At 63.5% G+C, this 23,389-nt stretch overlaps 1 protein-coding gene and 1 long non-coding RNA gene across 8 annotated transcripts; one reads left to right on the forward strand and one right to left on the reverse strand.

Moving 5' to 3' along the window:
• Positions 1-1,256: 1,256 nt before the first annotated feature.
• On the reverse strand, positions 1,257-22,866 carry ZBTB4 (zinc finger and BTB domain containing 4). 7 transcript variants are annotated; one of them, XM_030548123.1, is made up of 5 exons: positions 22,799-22,847; positions 15,616-15,861; positions 13,625-13,701; positions 9,892-9,968; positions 1,257-5,373 (listed from the first exon to the last, which is right to left on the reverse strand). In XM_030548123.1, the coding sequence occupies exon 5, from the start codon at positions 5,356-5,358 to the stop codon at positions 1,795-1,797; it is 3,564 nt and encodes a 1,187-aa protein (XP_030403983.1). In that variant the 5' UTR covers positions 5,359-5,373; positions 9,892-9,968; positions 13,625-13,701; positions 15,616-15,861; positions 22,799-22,847; the 3' UTR covers positions 1,257-1,794. The 7 variants fall into 7 exon arrangements, with proteins under 7 accessions (XP_030403983.1, XP_030403982.1, XP_030403985.1 ...); XM_030548122.1 differs by lacking the exon at positions 15,616-15,861 and having other exon boundaries at positions 22,799-22,866; XM_030548125.1 differs by lacking the exons at positions 15,616-15,861; positions 22,799-22,847 and adding an exon at positions 21,261-21,363.
• LOC115644067 lies at positions 18,480-19,723 on the forward strand. Its single transcript, XR_003998428.1, has 3 exons — positions 18,480-18,516; positions 18,802-18,852; positions 19,708-19,723. It is a non-coding gene; the product is annotated as an uncharacterized LOC115644067 (long non-coding RNA).
• Positions 22,867-23,389: the final 523 nt, after the last annotated feature.

The following is a 23,389-nucleotide window of genomic DNA, read 5'->3' on the forward strand; positions in this document are numbered from 1 at the left end:
CAGGGAAATCCGCACACCCCTATGCTCCCCCAAATCTGACCCGCTCTCCTAATGGGGCAACTAAGGATTCTGAGAGTGGCCCAACTCCCCCGCCCCCGCACAGCTACCCAGATGTCAGGGATCAAAGGGGTGCAGACCCCGCTCCCCATGGGGGTGCATGGGGCACCTAGAACAGAGGAATAGGGGTGCATGGGGTCCCCCCAAAAGGGGAGGAGGGGAAACTGGCACTTGGGGGTAAGATCTGCAGAATAAGGGGAGACAGGTCCCCCCCCCCAAGATCTGTAATGCGACCCTCTACCCAGAGACCGGATGGTTTAAAATGTGCTGGTTTGTGGGGGCAGAGAGGGTGCATGGGGGGGCCAGATGGATTGGAGTGACGGTGCAGCTGGATAGCAGAGGGGCAGGATTTGGGGGGCACAGGCAGAGGAAGCAGACAGGGGGGCAGAGGAGTGGATTTTAGGGGGAGGGATCATGGTGAGGCTGGGGGGCCGAGGGGCTCATGGCAGAGCCCCCCACTTTTGGAGTCATTTGAACCACAGTCATTAGGGGTCTCTTTTTTGGGGGATACCCCCACTTTTTCCTATACCACCCCCACGCCTTGCCATCTGTGGGGGGATGAACCAACACCCCAGAGCCAGCTCCGGGGTCCCAATTCCTACAAGGGGGGGGGTCCGGTCCCAGAGGTGAAGGAAGGGGGTGATGGAGAAAGACGGGGGGCTGTGAGCAGGGAAGGGGCTAGTGCAGAGGGGGAGGGGGTCAGTGGCGCAAAATGGAAAATGACTAGTGCAAATGGGAACCCCCCGCCCCATCTCCTCCCAGGGAAGATCTGGGGGCAGGGGTCAGGGGACAGCACCCCCTGCTGGGAGAGGCCGGGGGGGGGACCCACCCCCCCGGGCCCAGGGAAGTTTCTGGAAGGGCTGGGGCCGGGTTCCTGGCCCGAAAGGAAAAAGTGAGTCAGTCGGTTGCGGCTCCAAAACGCAGCGTCACCCGCCGAGCCTGGCGCCCCGCCAGGGCTGGGAGCACGGGAACGGGGGGGGCAAAGAGCAGGGGGGCTGGGGAGGATGGGCGGGGGTATGGGGTACTCGGGGCAGGGGAATTGGGGGTGCCCAGGGAAGGACGCTGAGGACAGCAGGGGATTGGAGGGTGTCTGGGGTAGGGGAATGGGGGTGTCCGGTGTGCCCAAGGCAGGGGAATGGGGGTGCCCAGGGCAGGAAGTTAAGGACAGCGGTGGGGGGGGTGCCCAGGGCCGGAGCCGGTAGGGGGATTTGCAGTGCATTCTGGGAGGGGAAAACTGTAGTGTCTCCCCTCACATCTGGGCTCCCCCACCCCTAAACCACCTTCTCACTCTTTTGGGGGGGCATATAGGGCTCCCCCCCACACATATTGGTCCCTCTCTATAGCCCCTCCCTTAGGGTAACCACCCACCTCCCCCCCAGATGTGCCAGCTGCAAGGCCTGGGCTCTGGCGCCCCTAGGGGTCGGGGGGAGAGGAGCCGTGAGGGAAAAGGGGTCCTGAGGACCGTGGGGATGTGGGGGGGGGACCCAGGAGTCACTAACGGGGGGGGGGCTGCTCCGTCTGAAGTGACAGCTCACAGCCCAGCTCCAGGACCACCCCACCCCCAGATCCTTATGTCACACTTCCGGGGGGAGGGGGCTCCAGCGCCCCTCGGCTCCAGGTGCCTCCCCTGCTGGGCCGTGACCCCCCCCCATCGTGGCCCTGGAGCCCCCCCTGCAGCTCGGCGCCAGCGGCCCCCCGCCTCCAGCATCCCAGATCAGGCGCCCACCCCTTCGCCGCTCACAGGAAATTTCCCTTCTTCAGGCGCTCGGGGGCTGGGGGCTCCCCCCGCAGCACCCCCCGGGGCAGGGCCGCCCCGCCCCCCACCCCGCTGCCGGCCCCATGGGCCCCGGCGCCGGCCCCGTCCTGCACCTCGTTCCGGCAGGGGTTGACGGAGTAGCCGAAGACGCTGGGCAGGAAAGGCAGGGGCTGGCCCTTGTCGTCCGGCAGGACCACGTTGAGCGCCACGGGGAGGGCGGCCAGGTTGGTGAAGTTGTAGGGGTAGGCGGCCAGCAGCTGGTGCCCGTACATGAGCGGGTACGGGTCGGGGTAGAAGCTCACCTTGCCCTCCCCTTCGCCGGCCCCGGCCTTGCCCACGGCGTTGAACGGGATGGGGCTGGGGTAGGCCAGGAAGGCGGGCTTGTCTTCCGCTTCCTTGCGGGTTCGGCAGCCCCCCGGCGCCAGCAGGGGCAGGGGGTACTCCTGCACCGGGTACCTCTCCGGGTAGCCGCCCGCCGCCTCCTCCTCGGGCGGGGCCGGGCTGGTGTGCGAGATGACGGGGTCTTGCAAGGAGAGGGCGGCCCGGGGGGCGGGCGGCGGCGGGGCCAGCTCGGCACGGCTGGTGGTGGCTTCGGCTACCGGCGCGGCCGCCTCCTGAGGCCCGCCCGTCTCCGGCGGCATCACCTCTTCCTCCCGGGGCGGCGCTGCCCCTTGACTCTCCGGCGTGGCCGGCTGGCCTGCGTCGCAAGCCCGACTGGCCTCCACCGCCGGCGGCTCCCCGCTGGACGACGAGACCTGCATCTCCTGCGTGATTTCCTCCTTGACGGTCGCCAGTGCCGGCTCCGGCTCCTCCGGCTTTTTGGAATAGGCGATGACGGTGGTCAGGGCGGGTGGGCCGGGCTCCCGGCTTTCCCCCTCGTGTCGCTTCATGTGCCGGCTCAGGGCCGCCGCGGTCTTGCAGACCTTGGCGCAGTGGGCGCAGGTGAACTTGACCGAGGGCTTGCGGCCCACCCGGTGCGACGGAGCTGGCGCCGGATCGTCCTTGCCCGGCCGCCCATGCACCCGCTCGTGTTTCCGCAGCTTCTTCAGCGCCGAGAAAAGCTTCCCGCAGGCACCGCACTCGTGTTTCCATTCGGCGCTGCCGCGCCCGGCCTTGGGCACCGGAGTGTCGGAGCCGCTGGGACTGGGCGAGGCGCGGGCGGGCGCCGGGCTGGACTCCTCCCTTTCCTCCTCCTCCTCCTCCTCCCCCCGCTTCATCCAGCGCAGGGAGCGCAGCTTGCGGTGCCACCGGGAAGACCGCTTCACCTTGGGGACGCCGGAGCCGGCCCCGCCGGAGCCGCAGGCTTTCCGCTTGGGCTTGTAGGTGTAGTACGGACGCCACAGCTGGTCTTCAGCGTCCCGGTCGCTCTCCTCCTCGCCGCTCTCGTTGTGGGCGTAGGAGCCGCCGGCCCGTTTGCCGGGAGCCGCCTTCTCGGCCGGCCCGAAATCGAAGCGCTTGGGGCCCCGCGGGCTTTTGTCCAGCATCAGGTCGGTCTCGGAGATGCGCCGCTTGACGATGGCCTCTTCGCCGATGCGCACCGTGATCTGGCACAGCGGGGCGCTGCGGCTCTCCGAGGCGGCGCCCACGTAGGCTGGCTTGGCCATGTAAGTCATGGTGCGGCCGGGCCGCAGGCTGCGGGGTTTCGGCACCTCCCCGCCGCTCGCCTCCTCCGTGGCCTGCTCGGCCGCCTTCTGGGCTTGGATGTATTCCTTCAGCACTTGTTTTTTGAGGGGCTCGGCCGGGGCGGGGCGGGGGGTGGCCGGCGTACTGTTGTAGGTGATGACCGAGGAGGCCTGGCCGCCCCCGCCTCCCGCTACCGATGTGCTGTGTACGATGACCGAGGCGGCCGGGTGGCCGTAGGCAATGACCGATGGGGCCTCGCCGTCCGCTGGCGCCCGCCGCGCCTCCTCCGCTGGGAACGGGGGCGGCCCCGTCTCTTGCCGCTCGGCCGGCGCCGGCAGGAGGAACCGCTCGGACTCCGGCGCCTCCAAAGCGTTGACGGCCGCGAAGCCAGGCCCCGCCTCCCCGCCGGGGCCGGCCGCGGGGTCCCCCTCGCCCAGCGCCACGGGGAGGGGCTGCGGGGGCAGCAGCAGCCCCTCCGGCAGGAGCCCCGGGCTATACGTTTTGTAGGGTCGCTTCTGGGAGCGCATGGGCAAGAGGCGATAGAGCTTGAGGGCGTTGAGCCGCGGCTTGTAGCCCCCGTTGGGCGTCTTCTCGGAGGAGATGAGCCCCGGGTTGATGCCATGGAAGGCCTTCTGGTGGGTCTTCAGGTTGTAGTAGGTGACGAAGGTCTCCCAGCAGAAGATGCACTGGTAACGGCGCTCGCCGGTGTGCCACACCTCGTGCTTGGTCCGGTATTCGGCCAGGGCGAAGACTTTGTCGCAGTAGCGGCAGGGGTACTTGCGCCGCCAGGAGTGGACGTTGGAGTGGCGTTTGAGGCTGGAGAGGGTCATGTAGGAGCGTTCGCAGACGGTGCAGAAGTAGATGACGTGGCCGTCCACCACCTTGACGAAGTGGTCCTGCTCCGGTATGTACTCCAACCGCTGCAGGGCCCGGTGGCGGAAGAGCAGGCCTTTCTTGGAAGACGCCGGTTTCGGCAGCGCCGGCGTGGCGGGAGGAAGGGGAGCTGCCGGGGCCGCCGCCGGTGCCTCCGAGCCGCCCGCCGCCTCCTCCTCTTCCTCGCCCGCCTCCTTGCAGAGCACCTCATGCGTCTGCAGCCGCTTGACGTGGATGAAGCTCTTACCGCAGTGCCGGCAGGAGAGGGAACGCCGGCTTCGGTGCAGTTTCAGGTGGAGGCTCAGGGCGGCCGGCGTGGCGAAGGAGCGGCTGCAGAGCCCGCAGCGGAAGGCGCCGCCGGCCGGCGAGGAAGACGACGGCGCCGGCTCGCCCCCAGCGGCGGGCGGTTCCGCGGCACCACGCTCCCGCTCCCAGTCCGGGGCGACCGGCTCGGCGGGCGCCGTGCTCAGGGCATAGAGGATCTTGGCTGTCTCGGTTTCGTTATCTGCCTCCCGCTGCGGGCTGGGCGGCCGGGCCGGCTCCTGGAGGCAGACGGGGCTGGTGGCCGGCCGCGACGGGCAGGTCAGGTCCACGGGGGAGCCGCAGGATCTCGGGGAGGAGGCCGAGGTGTCCCCGGCGGCCTCGGGGCTCCAGGGCTCACTCATCTCCTTGGCTTGAGCGGCAGGGTCCAGGTTCTCCAGCCAGGAGATGCCCAGGCGGCGGCCAGCGGCTCCAATCTGCCGGGCAGCAGCTGGGCTGGGCACCGAGAGGCGGGACCGGTAGATGAAGTTGAGGATGTCCGAGAAGACCCCGGCTTGAATGTCGGGCAGCTCCAGCACTTGGGCCGGCTGGTGGCCGGCCGGCTCCTCCGACAGCACCTCCTTGAAGTACGGGCTCGATGCCGCCAGCACGTTCTTGTGGGCTGGGAATTTGGTGTCCTCGGCGATGATGGTGACGTCGCAGAACTGGCCCCGCAGCCGCTGCTCATTCAGCTCCACCAGCAGGCAGCGGGAGTGGCCGGCGTCCGAGAGCTCCAGCACCGCAGCCATGGCGGGGCCACAGAGCTGGGGAGGGAGAGACAGGCGTGAGGGGAGCAGGGGCTAGTGGTTAGAGGGGTGGGGGCTAGGAGCCAGGACGCCTGGGTTCTCTCTCTGACTCTGGGAGGGGAGTGGGGGCTGGTGGGTCAGAGCAGGGGGGGCTGGGAGCCAGGACTCCTGGGTTCTCTCCCTGCCTCTGGGAGGGGAGCAGGGGCTAGTGGTTAGAGCTGCAGGGCTCGGTGCCGTGGGTGAGGCCGAGATGTGGGCTAGGGGTCGACATCGGTGAGGCTGGGGCATGGGCCACAGGTCGGCGTGGGTCAGGCTGGGTCACAGGCCGGTGTGGATGGAGAAGGGCTGCGGGGGGTCAGGCCACAGGGCAGGATTGGCGGTAGTGGGGCCAGGCTGTGTGGCAGGCCAGCGTCACCGTTGGTCAGGCTCAGTCAGGGCGGGGCTGGCGTGGGTCTGGCCCGGGTCTGGCCCGGGCTGGGGGTGCGGGGCGGTGCCAGACCGCGGTTGGTGTCAGTCGGGCCGAGCTAGGGGTGCGGTTTGCAGTCTGTGGGGCTGGGCCGGATGCTGAGATTGGCGTCTGTGGGGCCGGGCCAGGGGTGCAGGTGCCCGTCGGTGGGGCCGGGCCAGGCCGAGGCAGGCCAGTGGCCCGTGCCTGCTGGCTGAGGGCCACTCCTCCCTCCGGGCGGGAGCCATTTTGCATAGGGATTCCCAGCTGGCAGCTAAAATGGCTGAGGAAAGCGGGGGCCGGTGCCAGCTGCGATTAGCAAAGGAGCTGGCCCGGCCTCACCGCCGGCTCGGCCGCTTCCGGCCCTGCCCCCGGGGCCACCTGCTCCGGACGGGCACCGGCCGTGCCCAGCCCCAGCTCCCGGGCAGGGGGCGGATGGGGACGGAGCCGGGCCGGGACAGGGTCAGGAAAAGGGCAGGGCAGGCCCGGGCCTGGGAGTGAGTCAGTCAGTCAGCCGGCCCCTGCCTGCCTGCCTGGCCGAGAGCCGCCTCGTCCCCTCAGCCTCCTTCTGCTTCTCCTCATCCCTCCTTCTCATCTCTCCTTCCCGTCCTCCCCCTCAGCCTCCTTCTGCTTCTCCGCATCCCTCCTTCTCATCTCTCCTTCCCGTCCCATCCCTCCTTCCTCTGCCGGCCCCTCAGCCTCCTCATCCCTCCTTCTCATCTCTCCTTCCCTCCTTCCCGTCCCATCCCTCCTTCCTCCGCCATCCCCTCAGCCTCCTCATCTCTCCTTCCTTCCCGACGTCCTCATCCTCCTCATCCCTCCTTCTCATCTCTCCTTCCCTCCTTCCCGTCCCATCCCTCCTTCCTCTGCCATCCCCTCAGCCTCCTCATCTCTCCTTCCTTCCCGTCGTCCTTATCCTCCTCATCCCTCCTTCCCATCTCTCCTTCCCGTCCCATCCCTCCTTCCTCTGCCGGCCCCTCAGCCTCCTCATCCCTCCTTCCTCTGCCGGCCCCTCAGCCTCATCTCTCCTTCCTTCCCGACGTCCTCATCCTCCTCATCCCTCCTTCTCATCTCTCCTTCCCTCCTTCCTGTCCCATCCCTCCTTCCTCCGCCATCCCCTCAGCCTCCTCCTCCCTCCTTCCTTCCCGCCGTCCTCATCCTCCTCATCCCTCCTTCTCATCTCTCCCCCCTTCCCATCCTCCTCATCCCTCCTTCTGCTCCTCATCCCTCCTTCCTCCGCCGGCCCCTCAGCCTCATATCTCCTTCCTTCCCGTCGTCCTCATCCTCCTCATCCCTCCTTCTCATCTCTCCTTCCCTCCTTCCTGTCCCATCCCTCCTTCCTCCGCCATCCCCTCAGCCTCCTCCTCCCTCCTTCCTTCCCGTCGTCCTCATCCTCCTCATCCCTCCTTCTCATCTCTCCTTCCCGTCCCATCCCTCCTTCCTCTGCCATCCCCTCAGCCTCATCTCTCCTTCCTTCCCGACGTCCTCATCCTCCTCATCCCTCCTTCTCATCTCTCCTTCCCTCCTTCCCATCCTCCTCATCCCTCCTTCTGCTCCTCATCCTCCTTCCTCTGCCGTCCTCTCATCCCTCCGCTTATCCCCTCAGCATCCTCATCCCTCCTTCTCATCTCTCCTTCCCTCCTTCCCGTCCCATCCCTCCTTCCTCCGCCATCCCCTCAGCCTCATCTCTCCTTCCTTCCCGTCGTCCTCATCCTCCTCATCCCTCCTTCTCATCTCTCCCCTCCTTCCCATCCTCCTCATCCCTCCTTCTGCTCCTCATCCTCCTTCCTCTGCCGGCCCCTCAGCCTCCTCATCTCTCCTTCCTTCCCGTCATCCTCATCCTCCTCATCCCTCCTTCCTCTGCCTGTCCTCTCCTCCTCATCCCTCCTTCTCATCTCTCCTTCCCTCCTTCCCATCCTCCTCATCCCTCCTTCTGCTCCTCATCCTCCTTCCTCTGCCCGTCACTCCGCTTATCCCCTCAGCCTCCTCATCCCTCCTTCTCATCTCTCCTTCCCTCCTTCCCGTCCCATCCCTCCTTCCTCTGCCGTCCCCTCAGCCTCCTCATCCCTCCTTCCTCCGCCATCCCCTCAGCCTCCTCATCTCTCCTTCCTTCCCGTCATCCTCATCCTCCTCATCCCTCCTTCCTTCCCGTCATCCTCATCCTCCTCATCCCTCCTTCTCATCTCTCCCCCCTCCTTCCCATCCTCCTCATCCCTCCTTCTACTCCTCATCCCTCCTTCCTCTGCCGTCCTCTCGTCCCTCCGCTTATCCCCTCATCCTCCTCATCCCTCCTTCTCATCTCTCCCCCCTCCTTCCCATCCTCCTCATCCTCCTTCCTCTGCCCGTCCTCTCGCCCTCCACTTATCCCCTCAGCCTCCTCATCCTCCTTCCTCTGCCATCCCCTCAGCCTCATCTCTCCTTCCTTCCCGTCGTCCTCATCCTCCTCCTCCCTCTGCCTGTCCTCTCCTCCTCATCCCTCCTTCTGCTTCTGCTCCTTCCTCCGCCGTCCCCTCAGCCTCCTCATCCCTCCTTCCTCCGCCATCCCCTCAGCCTCCTCATCCCTCCTTCCTTCCCGTCATCCTCATCCCTCTGCCATCCCCTCAGTCTCCTCATCCCTCCTTCCTCCGCCATCCCCTCAGCCTCCTCATCCCTCCTTCCTCCGCCATCCCCTCAGCCTCCTCATCTCTCCTTCCTTCCTGTCATCCTCATCCTCCTCATCCCTCCTTCCTCTGCCTGTCCTCTCCTTCTCATCCCTCCTTCTCATCCCTCCTTCTCATCTCTCCTTCCCTCCTTCCCGTCCCATCCTTCCTCCTCTGCCGTCCCCTCAGCCTCCTCATCCCTCCTTCCTCTGCCGTCCCCTCAGCCTCCTCCTCCCTCCGTCCTCCGCCGTCCCCTCAGCCTCCTCATCTCTCCTTCCTCCGCCATCCCCTCAGCCTCCTCATCCTCCTTCCTCCGCCATCCCCTCAGCCTCCTCATCCTCCTTCCTCTGCCATCCCCTCAGCCTCCTCATCCTCCTTCCTCTGCCGTCCCCTCAGCCTCCTCATCTCTCCTTCCTTCCCGTCGTCCTCATCCTCCTCATCCCTCCTTCTCATCTCTCCTTCCCGTCCCATCCCTCCTTCCTCCGCCATCCCCTCATCCTCCTCATCCCTCCTTCTCATCTCTCCCCCCTCCTTCCCATCCTCCTCATCCCTCCTTCTGCTCCTCATCCTCCTTCCTCTGCCCGTCCTCTCGCCCTCCACTTATCCCCTCAGCCTCCTCATCCCTCCTTCTCATCTCTCCTTCCCTCCTTCCCGTCCCATCCCTCCTTCCTCTGCCGTCCCCTCAGCCTCCTCCTCCCTCCGTCCTCTGCCGTCCCCTCAGCCTCCTCATCCTCCTTCCTCCGCCATCCCCTCAGCCTCCTCATCCTCCTTCCTCCGCCATCCCCTCAGCCTCCTCATCCCTCCTTCTCATCTCTCCCCTCCTTCCCATCCTCCTCATCCCTCCTTCTGCTCCTCATCCTCCTTCCTCTGCCCGTCCTCTCATCCCTCCACTTATCCCCTCAGCCTCCTCCTCCCTCCTTCCTCCGCCGTCCCCTCAGCCTCCTCCTCCCTCCTTCCTCCGCCATCCCCTCAGCCTCCTCATCCTCCTTCCTCCGCCATCCCCTCAGCCTCCTCATCTCTCCTTCCTTCCCGTCATCCTCATCCTCCTCATCCCTCCTTCTCATCTCTCCCCCCTCCTTCCTCTGCTCGTCCTCTCGTCCCTCCGCTTATCCCCTCAGCCTCCTCCTCCCTCCGTCCTCTGCCTGTCCCCTTATCTCTCCTTCCCCCTCCTCCTCCTGCCTCCTTCTCCTGCCCATCCCCACTTCCCCGTCCCCCCATCCCTCCTTCCCTGTCCTCCTTCCTCAGCCAGTCCCCGCCCTGGGGCCGGGTGGGAGCCGGCGCCCCCCAGAGGGGACAGGCCCCTGCCCCATTCCCTGACCCCGAGCCAGCCAGTCCCTGCCCTGGGGCCGGGTGGGAGCCGGCGCCCCCCAGAGGGGACGGGCCCCTGCCCCATTCCCTGACCCCGAGCCAGCTAGCCCCTGCCCTGGGGCCCGATGGTGAATTGCCCCTTACCTGTGGGAGGTGCCCTCATCGACTACGGCTTCCTGCCCCACGGCTCCTCGGCTCTGCCTCTCCCCAGACAGGATCCGCTGTGGGGAGATGTCAAGGGTTAGGTGCCGAGACCCACGGCAAGAGCCGGGAGCCAGGACTCCTGGGTTCTCTCCCCGGCTCTGGGAGGGGAGTGGGGTCTAGTGGTGAGAGTGGGGGGAAGGTGAGGCTGGATACCAGGACTCCTGGGTTCCATTCCTGACTCACTGTTTGTCCCTGGGTAAGTCCCAGGCCCCCCTGTGCCTCAGTTTCCCCTCTCTGTAAATCAGGGTAGCAGTGTGATTGCGCCACGGAGTAGGGGGTAACGCACACCCGTCACTTCACTGCATCCTGCTCTGGGGGTGTCCGATGCAGCAAGTCTGGGCCCAGCGACGGGAGGCACAGACCCAATCAGATAGTTTTCATTTTCTATTAAAGTCCCAGCTCCTGGAGTCATGGGATTAAAGCTTTGATCACTGGGAGAGAAAATGCTGGGAAAAGGGACCCAGCTACGGGCCCACATCCCAGAAAAAAATTATACACCAAGGACCATGTTTACAATCCCTCAATTACAAAACTAATTTTGGGGCGGGGTTAAACACTTGAGGTTGAGCGCAAGGGTGAAGCAGGATCAGGGTTTCCCAGATAAGAGGGGCCTGGATTTGACGCTCCATCTCTTCCTAGCCGAAACCTCTGTGCTTGCTGCTCCCAGTTGCTCCACCCGGACAAAGTTTTTTTGGCAGTGAATTTCCCCCCTCCTCCTCCTGTAAAATACAGAGAACACAGGTCGTCCAGAACCCAGCCCCATGCTCTACCTACTAGGCCCTGCCACCTGCTGGTTAAAGCCCAGCTGCCTCCGTCTTTCACTGCCCTGCGGAGACTTCCCTGAGCTGACGACTCTGCGCATCTTCTGGCAGTTAAACGCTGGAAAGAGAGCATCGTGCTAAACGGGGGAAACTGAGGCACGGCACGGGAAAAGCGACTTGGCCAGCGGCAGGACTCCTGGGTTCTATCCCTGGCTCATGTGTCTAGTAACCAGGGCGCACGGCCTCCAAAACCGACTGATAATGAAATCATAAAATTATGAACGAATGGGCCCTTACGAAGGGGGACCGGCACAGAACAGCCTAACATGGGGCACTGATAGGGGCCCAGGTAATCGAGACTCTAAGAACATTTAATTAATTATGATTAACACTGTTCTTAATTATTGCCTTGGGGCAGCACCTGGGAGCCCTAGTCAACCGGCTCCCCTTTGCGCAAGGGGCTGTACGCCCAAAGGACAAAGAGATGGTCCCAGGCCCAGCGATCAGTGAATTACTTGGGTTTATTTATGGGGGCGACACCTTCCTTCCACTGGTCTCAGAGGAGAATTAATGAAGCCCCCACATGTGGGGAGGAAGGACAGCCAGTCCAATTTTACAGGTGGGGAAACTGAGGCATAGAGGGGAAGGAATTTTTCAGAGCACATAACTGAAAGAAGAACCCAGGAGTCCTGGCTCCCAGCCCCCCTGCTCTAACCACCAGACCCCACTCCCCTCCCAGAGCTGGGAAGAGAACCCAGGAGTCCTGGCTCCCAGCCCCCCTGCTCTAACCACCAGACCCCACTCCCCTCCCAGAGCTGGGGAGAGAACCCAGGAGTCCCGGCTCCGAGTCCCATACCAAGGTCACATGGTGGGTAGCATGTTACTAATTAAGGGGCGGCTCCAGCTCCCGGCTGAATTCAAAAGGAGCCTCTCCCACACCCCTCCCGTGGGGCTCCCAACCCGTCCCACCAGCTAAGCAAACACTGCGGTGGTGAGGAGGGTGGGTGGGGGGATTAAAAACGATCCCCGCGTCTTTCCGGAGACAGCCTGGGATCTCGGCCGAGGAGCCGTCGCGTTACATTAACAACGCGGCCTGACGCTGGAGGGGCCCAGCCAGGCGGACAGACACACACACACACACACACACACACAGAAAATCCCCAGGAGCCAAACAAAACCTTCTGCCACACCGTCATCGGCACCCGCAGGTTGCAACGAATCCAGGCAAACGGGTCACGGGCTGGAGGAGCGGCTGGAAACGTGTTAGAAACCGGAGAAGCGGGTGCGTGTCAGTGGTACAGGCTCCGAGACCGGAGCGGGGGGGGGGGGGAGGGAGGGGTAGCCCAGCTACACCGTGACGTAACTGGCGTGCGTGTCCCAGATACAGCCAGAGCTAATTGGAGACGGTGGGGAGCTGTATCGCAGGCTCTGTTCGGATTAAAATTCGGAAGGGGGTGGGTGGGTACAGTCGGATATAAATCAGGGATGAAGCGGGTGATGCGTCACAGCTACACTCTGATATAAATGGTGAGGGGTGTCTCCCCCCCCCCTCAAGCTACAGTCAGAATTAATCAAGAGACGGTGGGGTGGTATATCACAGTGACATGCTGATTAATGGGGAGGGGGGGGACATATTGTTTCCCTAGATACAGTCAGAGATAATCACAAGTGGAACGCTGGGGTAACCACCACTGTTTACAGTCGAAGCTAATCAGAGATGGGGAGGAGGTGTATCACACCTACAATCTGACGCAAATGGTCTGTACGTTTGTCCCAGGGACCATCAGAAGTACTTAGAGACAGGGAAGGTGTAACGAAGGGGTGGGGGTCCCCAGGTGCAGTCTGATGAAGTCGGTGTGTGTCTCATTTGACGCGAGGTAAGTCTGGGGGTAAGTTTTACGTACGGTGTGACTTTCTGGGATGCACGTCAGGTAGGGCGTGATGTATCTGGTGTGTGTGTGTGTGTGAGAATAGCAAGGGATAGAAATGGAGGTACAACGTGCCTTAACTGGTCCGTGTGTGTGTCAATACCATCACAAGTAATTGGGGTGTACACATTAGATATAATGTAATGTGACTAGGGCCAGGTACAATCTGACATAACTGGGATGTATACTGCAGGTACAATCTCACGTAATTGTAGCACACGGGACAGGTACAATCTGATGACCGAGTTGTAAGTTTGATGTCACAGCTGTATACGTCAGGTACAGTCTGATGTAAATCGGTCTGCATCTCATAGGCACAGCGTGCTATAATAGGGGTGTAAGTTCAGGCACAGTCTGACATAATTGAGGGGGGTGTCAGGTACAGAATGGTGTGACTGGGGTGCGTATGAGGAATACAGTCGGACATCGTTGGGGGCAGACATGAGGAACACGCACTCAGGACACGAGGCGCACATGTCAAGTACAGTCTGACGGTATCGGGGGCATCCCTGCCACAGCCATGCTGGAAATCGGGGGGCCCTTAAATCCCTTCCGACCACGTCAACCCCTCACTGCAAAAACCAGCACTCAATCGAACGGACCCCTGAACAAAACCACCAAAAACTAGGCATTGCCATAGAAACCACAAACGGCTGTTTTTCCCTTACCCTCCCCACGCCCCCCCTCCCGGCCACAGCGACTGACACATCCATTTCCTCCCTCACCTACCTGCCAGGACAGGCGAGCTGGGTCAGGCGGTGGTCCCCATGGCAACAGCCTATGACGTCCCCAACAGCGGGAGGAGATCTGCTCTCCGGGGAGGAGGATGTCACCCGCTGTTGCTGTGGTAACAGCCCCAGAACCCAGGTCTTGGTGGGGAAAAGACCTGTAACCTGGCCAGTACAAAATACTGACAGCCCAACCGGGCCATCACACACACCCCTGAGCCAATAGGAGGCAAGCGAGGGGATGCACTCGGCTCACCTGGATACTCGTTGGCTGAACTGGCTGTGATGTCACCAGGACCCTTCCCATGTCAACCCCTGTGATTCAGCTGGGACCTGCGTTAAAGAAACAGCCCCTACAAAAATGTTCTCCAAGCAAAATGCCCCTTTAAAAGGAGGGGTGTGATCACACCCACACACACTGGACAAACACATATGCACACACTGCATACACATAAACACACTGGATAAACACAAACACTGCAAATACACACACACACACACACAGAGTAAACTCACACCCAGCACAGACAACCCCTACACGGCATGCATACACACACACACACAGAGTACTGACAGACCCATACCAAGCACCACACCCGCTGAGGCTGTACAAAACCGCACACCGAGATGTTGGCACAAACATGTCACACAAACACATGGGATACAGCATACCAAACATGGACAATCGGACACAGTTCAGTTCACTCCTGCTGCATCACATGCAACAGATTCACCCACTGCACGCATGCACACCCTCGCCAACACATCCATGCACAGGCTAATTCACAAACACACACTTGTAGGCCCGTACCATACGCAAGCTTCCCATATACACAGACACTTAACACCTCTACCCCATATTACCTCTACACTGCAAACTCACACTCATGCACTCATTCCTATGCGCTACACTTGCACATACACACACTTAAACCAACAACATATCAACGCTGTACATACCAACGCATCAGAACATACATTCACAAGCATACATACCTGTCGTGTACACACCCAGACACCAGACACTGACAAACACACCCTCATCCATCCATGGCGGGCACACGCAAGTGTGTTCATTGTACAGACACTCACAAACACATTCACCCCACTTGTGAGCATACCAAAAAGAAGACACAAATGCACACTTATTCACACACACACTATACAAACACACATAGGTACACTCATTCATGCACGGTCACATTGTACATACACAAATACACTCACTGACAAATACACCCACCGTTACACAACTACATTCCTGTTTGCACACCCATTGTACAAACAAGGCCACACATTCACCAACACATCCTTACATGGTACACACCCAAATACAACCTCACTCAGATGCACATCCATTCACCTACACACTTTACACTTATCCACAAGTACGCACAGACTCACGTGCACACTGTCAGCCACTCAAGCACACCCATGGGACACGCACAAACACATTCACATTGTACAGGCCCCTGCTACGCCCACAAACTCACACGCATTCACAAACCCACCCACGGTACACGTGCAAATCCACACTCGTTCACAACCGCACTCCCGCTGTAGAAACACACACACAAAGGTGCACCCACGAACACACGCAAGGGCAGCCTGCACGCACGTGCACACACACCCTCCCTCCCAAAGGGAGACACACAGGACTGACGCAGACCAAGCACTCACTAGCCGACCGTGAACTGGTTTTGCACTAGGACAGCCTCACACTGGAGTGAATTTCAAACATGTTGCAAACAAAACCCGTCTCTGCAATTCCCCATCCCTTACATCTGGAATATCTTAAACTCCTCTCTTTTGGCCGCCCGCCGCCCTGGCCCTGGCCGGGGAGCCAGGCTGATCTCACCATTAAACAGCGAGCAGATGGATCACGAAGAGGATGGGAGACCCGGGGTGCTGCAGGGAGAGGGGTGGGGGTTCAGCAGAGGGCACTCTCCCCCCGACTGCAGCACCGGGTGAGGGGTCCCTGTATTAACGGCCGTCCCGCCCCAGAGGTGGCCGCATCTCAGCGCTGGGCGAGGGGTCCCTGGGTAACCAGCCGCCCCGCCCCAGAGGTGGCCGCATCTCAGTGCCAGGTGAGTGGTCCCTGTATTAACGGCCGCCCCACCCCAGAAGTGGCTGCATCTCAGCATCAGGCGAGGGCTCCCTGTATTAACAGCTGCTCCGCCCCAGATGCAGCTGCATTTCAGTGCCAGGTGCCAGGTTGTTTTTATCTACACTGGGGGCTTTTCTCACATCTTGCCTGTGGCCGATTTTTACAAGTCACCACAATTCTCCGCTCTCCCAAAGTTCCTCGGTGGGGGCATCGTCCCAGGCTTTTTAACGCCGGCCCTTCCCGCTCCTCCTGACCTGAACGCCGGGTATCGAGGGCGGATCGTGGCGGGTCTCTCGGATTCGTGGCCGGCTTTACCCCAACAACTCCCAGGCTGGGCCGCGGGGAATCCGGATGGTGACGGGGCCCTGCGGAGAAGTGACCTCTCCCTCCGGGAAACACAGGAGGCCTGAGTCACAGCGATTGAGGCGAGGGGGGGGATGGAGGGAGAGAGGCGGGCGGCACAGCGGAGATCAAAGGGGCGGAAAGGCCCCCCCCCCTTGCCCGGATCAGCTGCCAGCAGCCCAGAGCCGGGGCTGTGTCTGGGACCGGGGCTGGAAGAGAGGGGTGCTGGGGAAGGGACACCCCCCGCCCCAATCATCCACACAACCCCCCCCCCACACACACACACACAGAGCGAGAAGCATGCTGGGGCTGGGGGGAGGAGGAGTGGGAGTCATACAGGCCCAAACATCCCTGCTCCTCGGCCTGGAGCCATATCCCCCCCCACCACCACCAGTCCCATACGCCACCCCCACCAGACCGGTCCCATATGACCCCCCCTCCACACTTGTTCTTCAATCCCCCACCCCCAACGCGGCTCCTGGCACCCTCTGACCCTTCCCCACCAGCCCGGACCAGGCCTTGGTCCGTCCCACCCCCCCGCAGTCCCGGGCCTTGTCTGCACCCCAGGCCTGGACCCCCTCCACGTCCTGCTTCCTGGCCCTGAGGCCCCAGAGCGTAGCACACACAAACTCGCACCCTCCATTGCCCCCACACACACACCGAGCACCCCACGGACACACAAGCACACAGCACTACACACGGCACTGCATACACTCAATCACACCTGGCACCCCCCAGGCACGCACACACCAGCACCGCAGACACACAAGCACGCAGCACCTCATGCACACAAACAGCACAGACCCACAAGCACACCACGCGCGCACACACAGCACCGCACAGACCCACAAGCACACCACATACACAGCACCGCACAAGCACCCAGTCGTGTACACACACACACACGCAGCACTGTGCACACAATCACACAGAGCACCACACAGACACACAGCACTGCACAGACACACAAGCACGACACACACAACCCCACGCACATGCTCACCCTCGGCACCGAACCAGCATGCCCGTCCATGGTACCACCCAGATCCCGTCCATGGTACCACCCAGACACATGCAGCACCACACACACACGCGGCAGTATGTCATACATACAACCAGCAACGCACAAACACACGGCAACGCTCTCTCACAGACACACAGTCGCAAGGGCCCGTCAATAAATTAATTTCTAAGACCCCCCACGACACCAGGCCCTGGCTTGAGCAGCCCCCGCCCCCCCCCAGCAGCAGCGGCTGTGTGCATGGAGGGGAGGGATGTAACAGGCCATGGGGTGTGTGTGTGTGTGTGATGGCTGTGTTTGTGTTGGAGGGGCGTGAATCAGGGCAATGGGGAGGGCAGGGGGAGGGCAGTGAGGGGCCTTCGCCAGGGAGTGAAGGGGGCATTGGAGGGGTGTAGGGTGGTGAGGGGTGTGTATGAGGTGAAGAGGGTGTAGGGTGGTGAGCAGTGAGGGTAAGGGTTGTTTGTGAGGGGTGAAAGGTGTGGGGGTGAAGGATGTGTGTATGGGGAAGGGGGTGTATATGGGGGGGCATAAGGCAGTGAGGGATGTGAGTGGTTAGGGTAAGGGGTGTGTGTGAGCGTGTAAGGGGGTTAGGGTTGTGGGTATGACGAGGGTGTAGGGGGTGAGGGTTGAGGGTATGGGGGCGAGGGCTGTGGGTACAGGGTGTAGGACAGTGAGGGGTGTGGGTATGGGGAGGGTGTAGGGGGATGAGGGTTGAGGGGGATAAGGGCGTAGGGGGTGACGGTTGTGGGTACATGGGGTGTGGAGAGTGTAGGATGGTGAGGGGTGTGGGGAGGGTGAGGGTGTAGGGGGTGAGGGTTGAGGGAGGTAAGGGTGTAGGATGGTGAGGGTTGGGGGTACAGGGTAGTGTGCGAGGGTGTAGGATGGTGAGGGTTGGAGGTACAGGGTAGCGTGCGAGGGTGTAGGGCGGTGAGGGTTGGAGGTACAGGGTAGCGTGCGAGGGTGTAGGGCGGTGAGGGTTGTGGGTACAGGGTAGTGTGCGAGGGTGTAGGGCGGTGAGGGTTGGGGGTACAGGGTAGCGTGCAAGGGTGTAGGGCGGTGAGGGTTGTGGGTACAGGGTAGCGTGCGAGGGTGTAGGGCGGTGAGGGTTGTGGGTACAGGGTAGCGTGCGAGGGTGTAGGGCGGTGAGGGTTGGGGTACAGGGTAGCGTGCGAGGGTGTAGGGCGGTGAGCGATGTGAGGAAGGGCCACGGGGCGGGGAGGCATGAGGGATGCAGGTAATGACTGCGTTTGTGGGGTGTGAGGAATGACCCTATGTCCTGGGTGTGCCATGTGGGGAAGGGCCATGAGGGGGCGAAGGGGGTGCAGGGCACGGCCATGGCACCAGGTCTGTGCAATGGGGATTAGGGCGCGGAGAAGACGATGCAGAAGTGAGAGGGTCTGTGAGGGTGTGGGAGTGTATGGGGGGGCACAGTAGAAGTGGGGCTGCAGGGGGTACAAGGGAGGGGTTGTAGCAGACAGTGAGGTGTAAGGGGTACAGTCAGCGTGACAGTACAAGGGAGGGGTTATAGCAGACTGTGGGGGCACAAGGGGTACAATCAGGGCGGGACATAAGAGAGGGGTTATAGAGGCAGTGGGGGCGCAGGGGGTACAGTCGGGTGAGGGTACAAAGGAGGGGTTGTAGCAGGCTGTGGGGGTGCAGGGGGTACAGTCGGGTGAGGGTACAAAGGAGGGGTTGTAGCAGGCTGTGGGGGTGCAGGGGGTACAGTCGGGTGGGGGTACAAAGGAGGGGTTGTAGCAGGCTGTGGGGGCATAGGCGGTACAGTCAGGTGGGGGTACAAAGGAGGGGTTGTAGCAGGCTGTGGGGGTGCAGGGGGTACAGTCGGGTGGGGGTACAAAGGAGGGGTTGTAGCAGGCTGTGGGGTGCAGGGGGTACAGTCAGGTTGGGGGTACAAAGGAGGGGTTGTAGCAGGGGTGGGGGTGCAGGGGGTACAGTCGGGTTGGAGGTACAAAGGAGGGGTTGTAGCAGGCTGTGGGGTGCAGGGGGTACAGTCAGGGTGTAGCACAAGGGAGGGATTGTAGCACAAGGCAGAGATTGTAGCAGGCTGTGGGGGTGTAGGGGGTACAGTCGGGTGAGGGTACAAAGGAGGGGTTGTAGCAGGCTGTGGGGTGAAGGGGGTACAGTCGGGTTGGGGGTACAAAGGAGGGGTTGCAGCAGGGTGTGAGGGCGCAGGGGGTACAGTCGGGTTGGGAGTACAAAGGAGAGGTTGTAGCAGGCTGTGGGGGTGCAGGGGGTACAGTCGGGGTGGGAGTACAAAGGAGGGGTTGTAGCAGGCTGTGGGGGTGCAGGGGGTACAGTCGGGGTGGGAGTACAAAGGAGGGGTTGTAGCAGGCTGTGGGGGTGCAGGGGGTACACTCGGGTTGGGGGTACAAAGGAGGGGTTGTAGCAGGGTGTGGGGTGCAGGGGGTACACTCGGGGTGGGATATAAGGGAGGGGTTATAGCAGGCTGTGGGGGCGCAGGGGGTACAGTCGGGTGAGGGTATAAAGGAGGGGTTGTAGCAGGCTGTGGGGGTTCGGGGGTACAGTCGGGGTGGGATATAAGGGAGGGGTTATAGCAGGCTGTGGGGGAGCAGGGGGTACAGTCGGGTGAGGGTATAAAGGAGGGGTTGTAGCAGGGTGTGGGGTGCAGGGGGTACAGTCGGGTTGGGGGTACAAAGGAGGGGTTGTAGCAGGGTGTGGGGGAGCAGGGGGTACAGTCAGGTGAGGGTATAAAGGAGGGATTGTAGCAGGCTGTTGGGGCAGGATATGAGGGAGGGGTTATAGCAGGCTGTGGGGGTTCAGGGGGTACAGTTGGGTTGGGGGTACAAAGGAGGGGTTGTAGCAGGGTGTGGGTGCAGGGGGTACAGTCAAGTGAGGGTATAAAGGAGGGGTTGTAGTAGGCTGTGGGGATTCAGGGGGTACAGTCGGGGTGGGATATAAGGGAGGGGTTATAGCAGGCTGTGGGGGAGCAGGGGGTACAGTCGGGTGAGGGTATAAAGGAGGGGTTGTAGCAGGGTGTGGGGGTTCAGGGGGTACAGTTGGGGTGGGATATAAGGGAGGGGTTATAGCAGGCTGTGGGGGCGCAGGGGGTACAGTCGGGTGAGGGTATAAAGGCGGGGTTGTAGCAGGCTGTTGGGGCGGGATATGAGGGAGGGGTTATAGCAGGCTGTCGGGGTTCAGGGGGTACAGTTGGGTTGGGGGTACAAAGGAGGGGTTGTAGCACGGTGTGGGGGTGCAGGGGGTACAGTTGGGGTGGGATATAAGGGAGGGGTTATAGCAGGCTGTGGGGGCGCAGGGGGTACAGTCGGGTGAGGGTATAAAGGAGGGGTTGTAGCAGGCTGTTGGGGCGGGATATGAGGGAGGGGTTATAGCAGGCTGTCGGGGTTCAGGGGGTACAGTTGGGTTGGGGGTACAAAGGAGGGGTTGTAGCAGGCTGTGGGGGTTCAGGGGTACAGTCAGGGTGGGATATAAGGGAGGGGTTATAGCAGGCTGTGGGGGAGCAGGGGGTACAGTCGGGGGAGGGTATAAAGGAGGGGTTGTAGCAGGCTGTTGGGGCGGGATATGAGGGAGGGGTTATAGCAGGCTGTGGGGGTTCAGGGGGTACAGTTGGGTTGGGGTACAAAGGAGGGGTTGCAGCAGGGTGTGGGGTGCAGGGGGTACACGCGAGAGGTGCAGTAGGGGGGTACAGGCAGGAGGCGGTGCACAACGGGGCGCATGAGAGGTCAGCAGGGCTGGGGGGAAGGTATGTGGGAGAATCGGGGAGCAGGGGAGATAGAAGGGGTGAAGGTAGTGGGGTCTGTGGTGGGGCTGCATTGAGGGTTATGGGGTGCATTGGGGTGCATGTATGGGTGCACTGGGGTGCAGTGGGGCATACGGGGGGCTGCATTGGAGGCATATGAGGGGAGGCAGGCGGAAGCAAGGGGGCACTTTTAACCCTTTGACATCAGGAGGGGGCGGGGGGAGTGGGGGGTGTGACAGCAGGGGAGGGGGGTGTGACAGTGGGGTGGGGGCAGGGGGGTGTGACAGCGAGAGCAGCAGCAGGGGGGTGCAAGGGGGCAGCAGGGGGGTGCAGTGATGTTGTGAGGGGGGCACTGGCCGGGATCCTCCCCCCCCGGGCGGTCTCCACACGCACCCAAGGTCCCCCCCCCCACAGGACCCTGCCCTCCACAGCCCAGACACCCCCTTACCGGGGATCCCCAATGCCCTGGCCAACCCCTCAGTACCCTACACTTTCCCCACGGGGGGAGGAAGCTGGGAATGGCTCAGGGACCCCCCCACACACGGGGGGGGCCAGAGAGGGGGTGCTGGGGAGACCTTGGGCTGACAGGAGGTGCTGGGGGAAGAAAGGGGGTGACCCGGAGGGGCATCCCAGGACTACCTGTGCTCGGAGGGGGACGCGGGAGATACGGGGGGGGGGTCCCCTACCTTTGCTGCTCGCAGCCACTGGTGGAGGGAGGCGGGGGTCCCGGGAGTGACTGGACAGGGCAGCGGGGCTCCAGGGGGGTGAGGGGAACTGGGGGGGGGGTTGCAGGAGCAGATGGGAGGGGACCCCAGGGGGTGACAGGAGCCGAGGGGCACGGGGAGAACACTGGGGCGAGCGGGGTGTGCGAGGGGGGCAGCAGGTGCTGGGGGGTGACAGGATCGGGGGGGCACAGGGGGGATGCTGGGGGGAGCAGGGTGTGCGAGGGGGTGGCAGGAGCAGGGGGGCACAGGGGGGACGCTGGGGGGAGCAGGGTGTGCGAGGGGGTGGCAGGAGCAGGGGGGCACAGGGGGGACGCTGGGGGGAGCAGGGTGTGCGAGGGGGTGACAGGAGCCGGGGGACACAGGGGGGACGCTGGGGGGAGCAGGGTGTGCGAGGGGGTGGCAGGAGCAGGGGGGACGCTGGGGGGAGCAGGGTGTGCGAGGGGGTGGCAGGAGTAGGGGGGCACAGGGGGCACAGGGGGAGCTGGGTGTGCGAGGGGGCGGCAGGGGCTGGGGGGGCCCGGGGGGGCTCCAGGAGCGGGGGGCCCCAGGGGTGGGTGACAGGAGCCGCAGGGTCACGGGGGGGGGCTAGGGGCGGTGGGAGGGCCCCGCAGGGGGACATGGGGGGCTCTAAGAGCGCTGGGGGGTCCCGGGGGGCAAGAGGCTCGGGGAACCCCGAGGGGGGGGTCCTGGGGCGCGGGCGGAGAAGGGCGCGGGGGGGCCCGAGGAAACAGGGGGGGCCCCGAGGGGGGCTCTGCGGCGCGGGCGGAGAGAGGCGCGGGGGGGCCCGAGGGGGGGTCCCGGGGCACAGGGGGGTTCGAGGGGGGGTCCCGAAGGGCAAGAGGCTCGGGGGACCCCGAGGGGGGGTCCCGGGGCGCGGGCGGAGAGGGGACGCGGGGGGTCCGAGAGGGGGTCCCGGGGCACAGGGGGGTTCGAGGGGGGGTCCCGGGGGGACGGGAGAAGAGGTGCGTGGGGGCCCGAGGGGGGCCCCAGGAAACAGGGGGGTCCAAGGGGGGGCCAGGGGCGCGGGGGGGCCAGGAAACAGGGGGGCCCTGGGGCGCAGGCGGAGAGGGGCGCGGGGGGGCCTGAGGGGGGGCCCGAGGGGGGCCCTGGGGCGCGGGCGGAGAGAGGCGCGGGGGGCTCCGAGGGGGGGTCCCGGGGCGCAGGGGGGTTTGAGGGGGGCTCCCGAGGGGGACGGGAGAAGAGAGGTGCGTGGGGGCCCGAGGGGGGCCCAAGGGGGGGCCAGGGGCGCGGGGGGCCAGGAAACAGGGGGGCCCGAGGGGGGCCCTGGGGCGCTGGCGGAGAGGGGCGCGGGGGGGCCCGAGGGGGGGCCCCAGGAAACAGGGGGGCCCGAGGGGGGCCCTGGGGCGCGGGCGGAGGGAGGCGCGGGGGGGCCCGAGGGGGGGCCCCAGGAAACAGGGGGGCCCGAGGGGGGCCCTGGGGAGCGGGCGGAGGGAGGCGCGGGGGGCTCCGAGGGGGGTCCCGGGGGGGCCGGTCGGTACCTGGGCTCCCCGCGGCCGCCGCAGCCCAAGATGGAGGCGCCGCCCCGGCCCGTCCCGCCCAGCAGCAGCCGCGGCGCTGGCGTGTGAAGGCTCCGCTCCGGCCCGGCCCCGCCCCGAGCCCGGCCTGCGTCACACACACACACACACACACACACACACAACACACACACACACACCGGCCTGCGTCACACACACACACACACACACACACCGACACACACACACAACCCGACACACACAACTCGGCCTGCGTCACACACACACACACACCGACACACACACACAACCCGACACACACAACTCGGCCTGTGTCACACACACACACCGACACACACACACAACCCGACACACACACACCCCACACAACCCGACACACACACCCTGGCCTGCGTCACACACACACACCCCGACACACACACACAACCCGACACACACACACCGGCCTGCGTCTCTCACGCACACACACACACACACCGACACACACACACTCCGACACACACACCCCGGCCTGCGCCACACACACACACACACCCCGACACACACACACACTCCGACACACACACCCCGGCCTGCGTCACACACACACACACC

This window comes from Gopherus evgoodei, unplaced genomic scaffold, assembly GCF_007399415.2.
Source record: "Gopherus evgoodei ecotype Sinaloan lineage unplaced genomic scaffold, rGopEvg1_v1.p scaffold_86_arrow_ctg1, whole genome shotgun sequence".
Taxonomy (NCBI): Eukaryota; Metazoa; Chordata; order Testudines; family Testudinidae; genus Gopherus; species Gopherus evgoodei.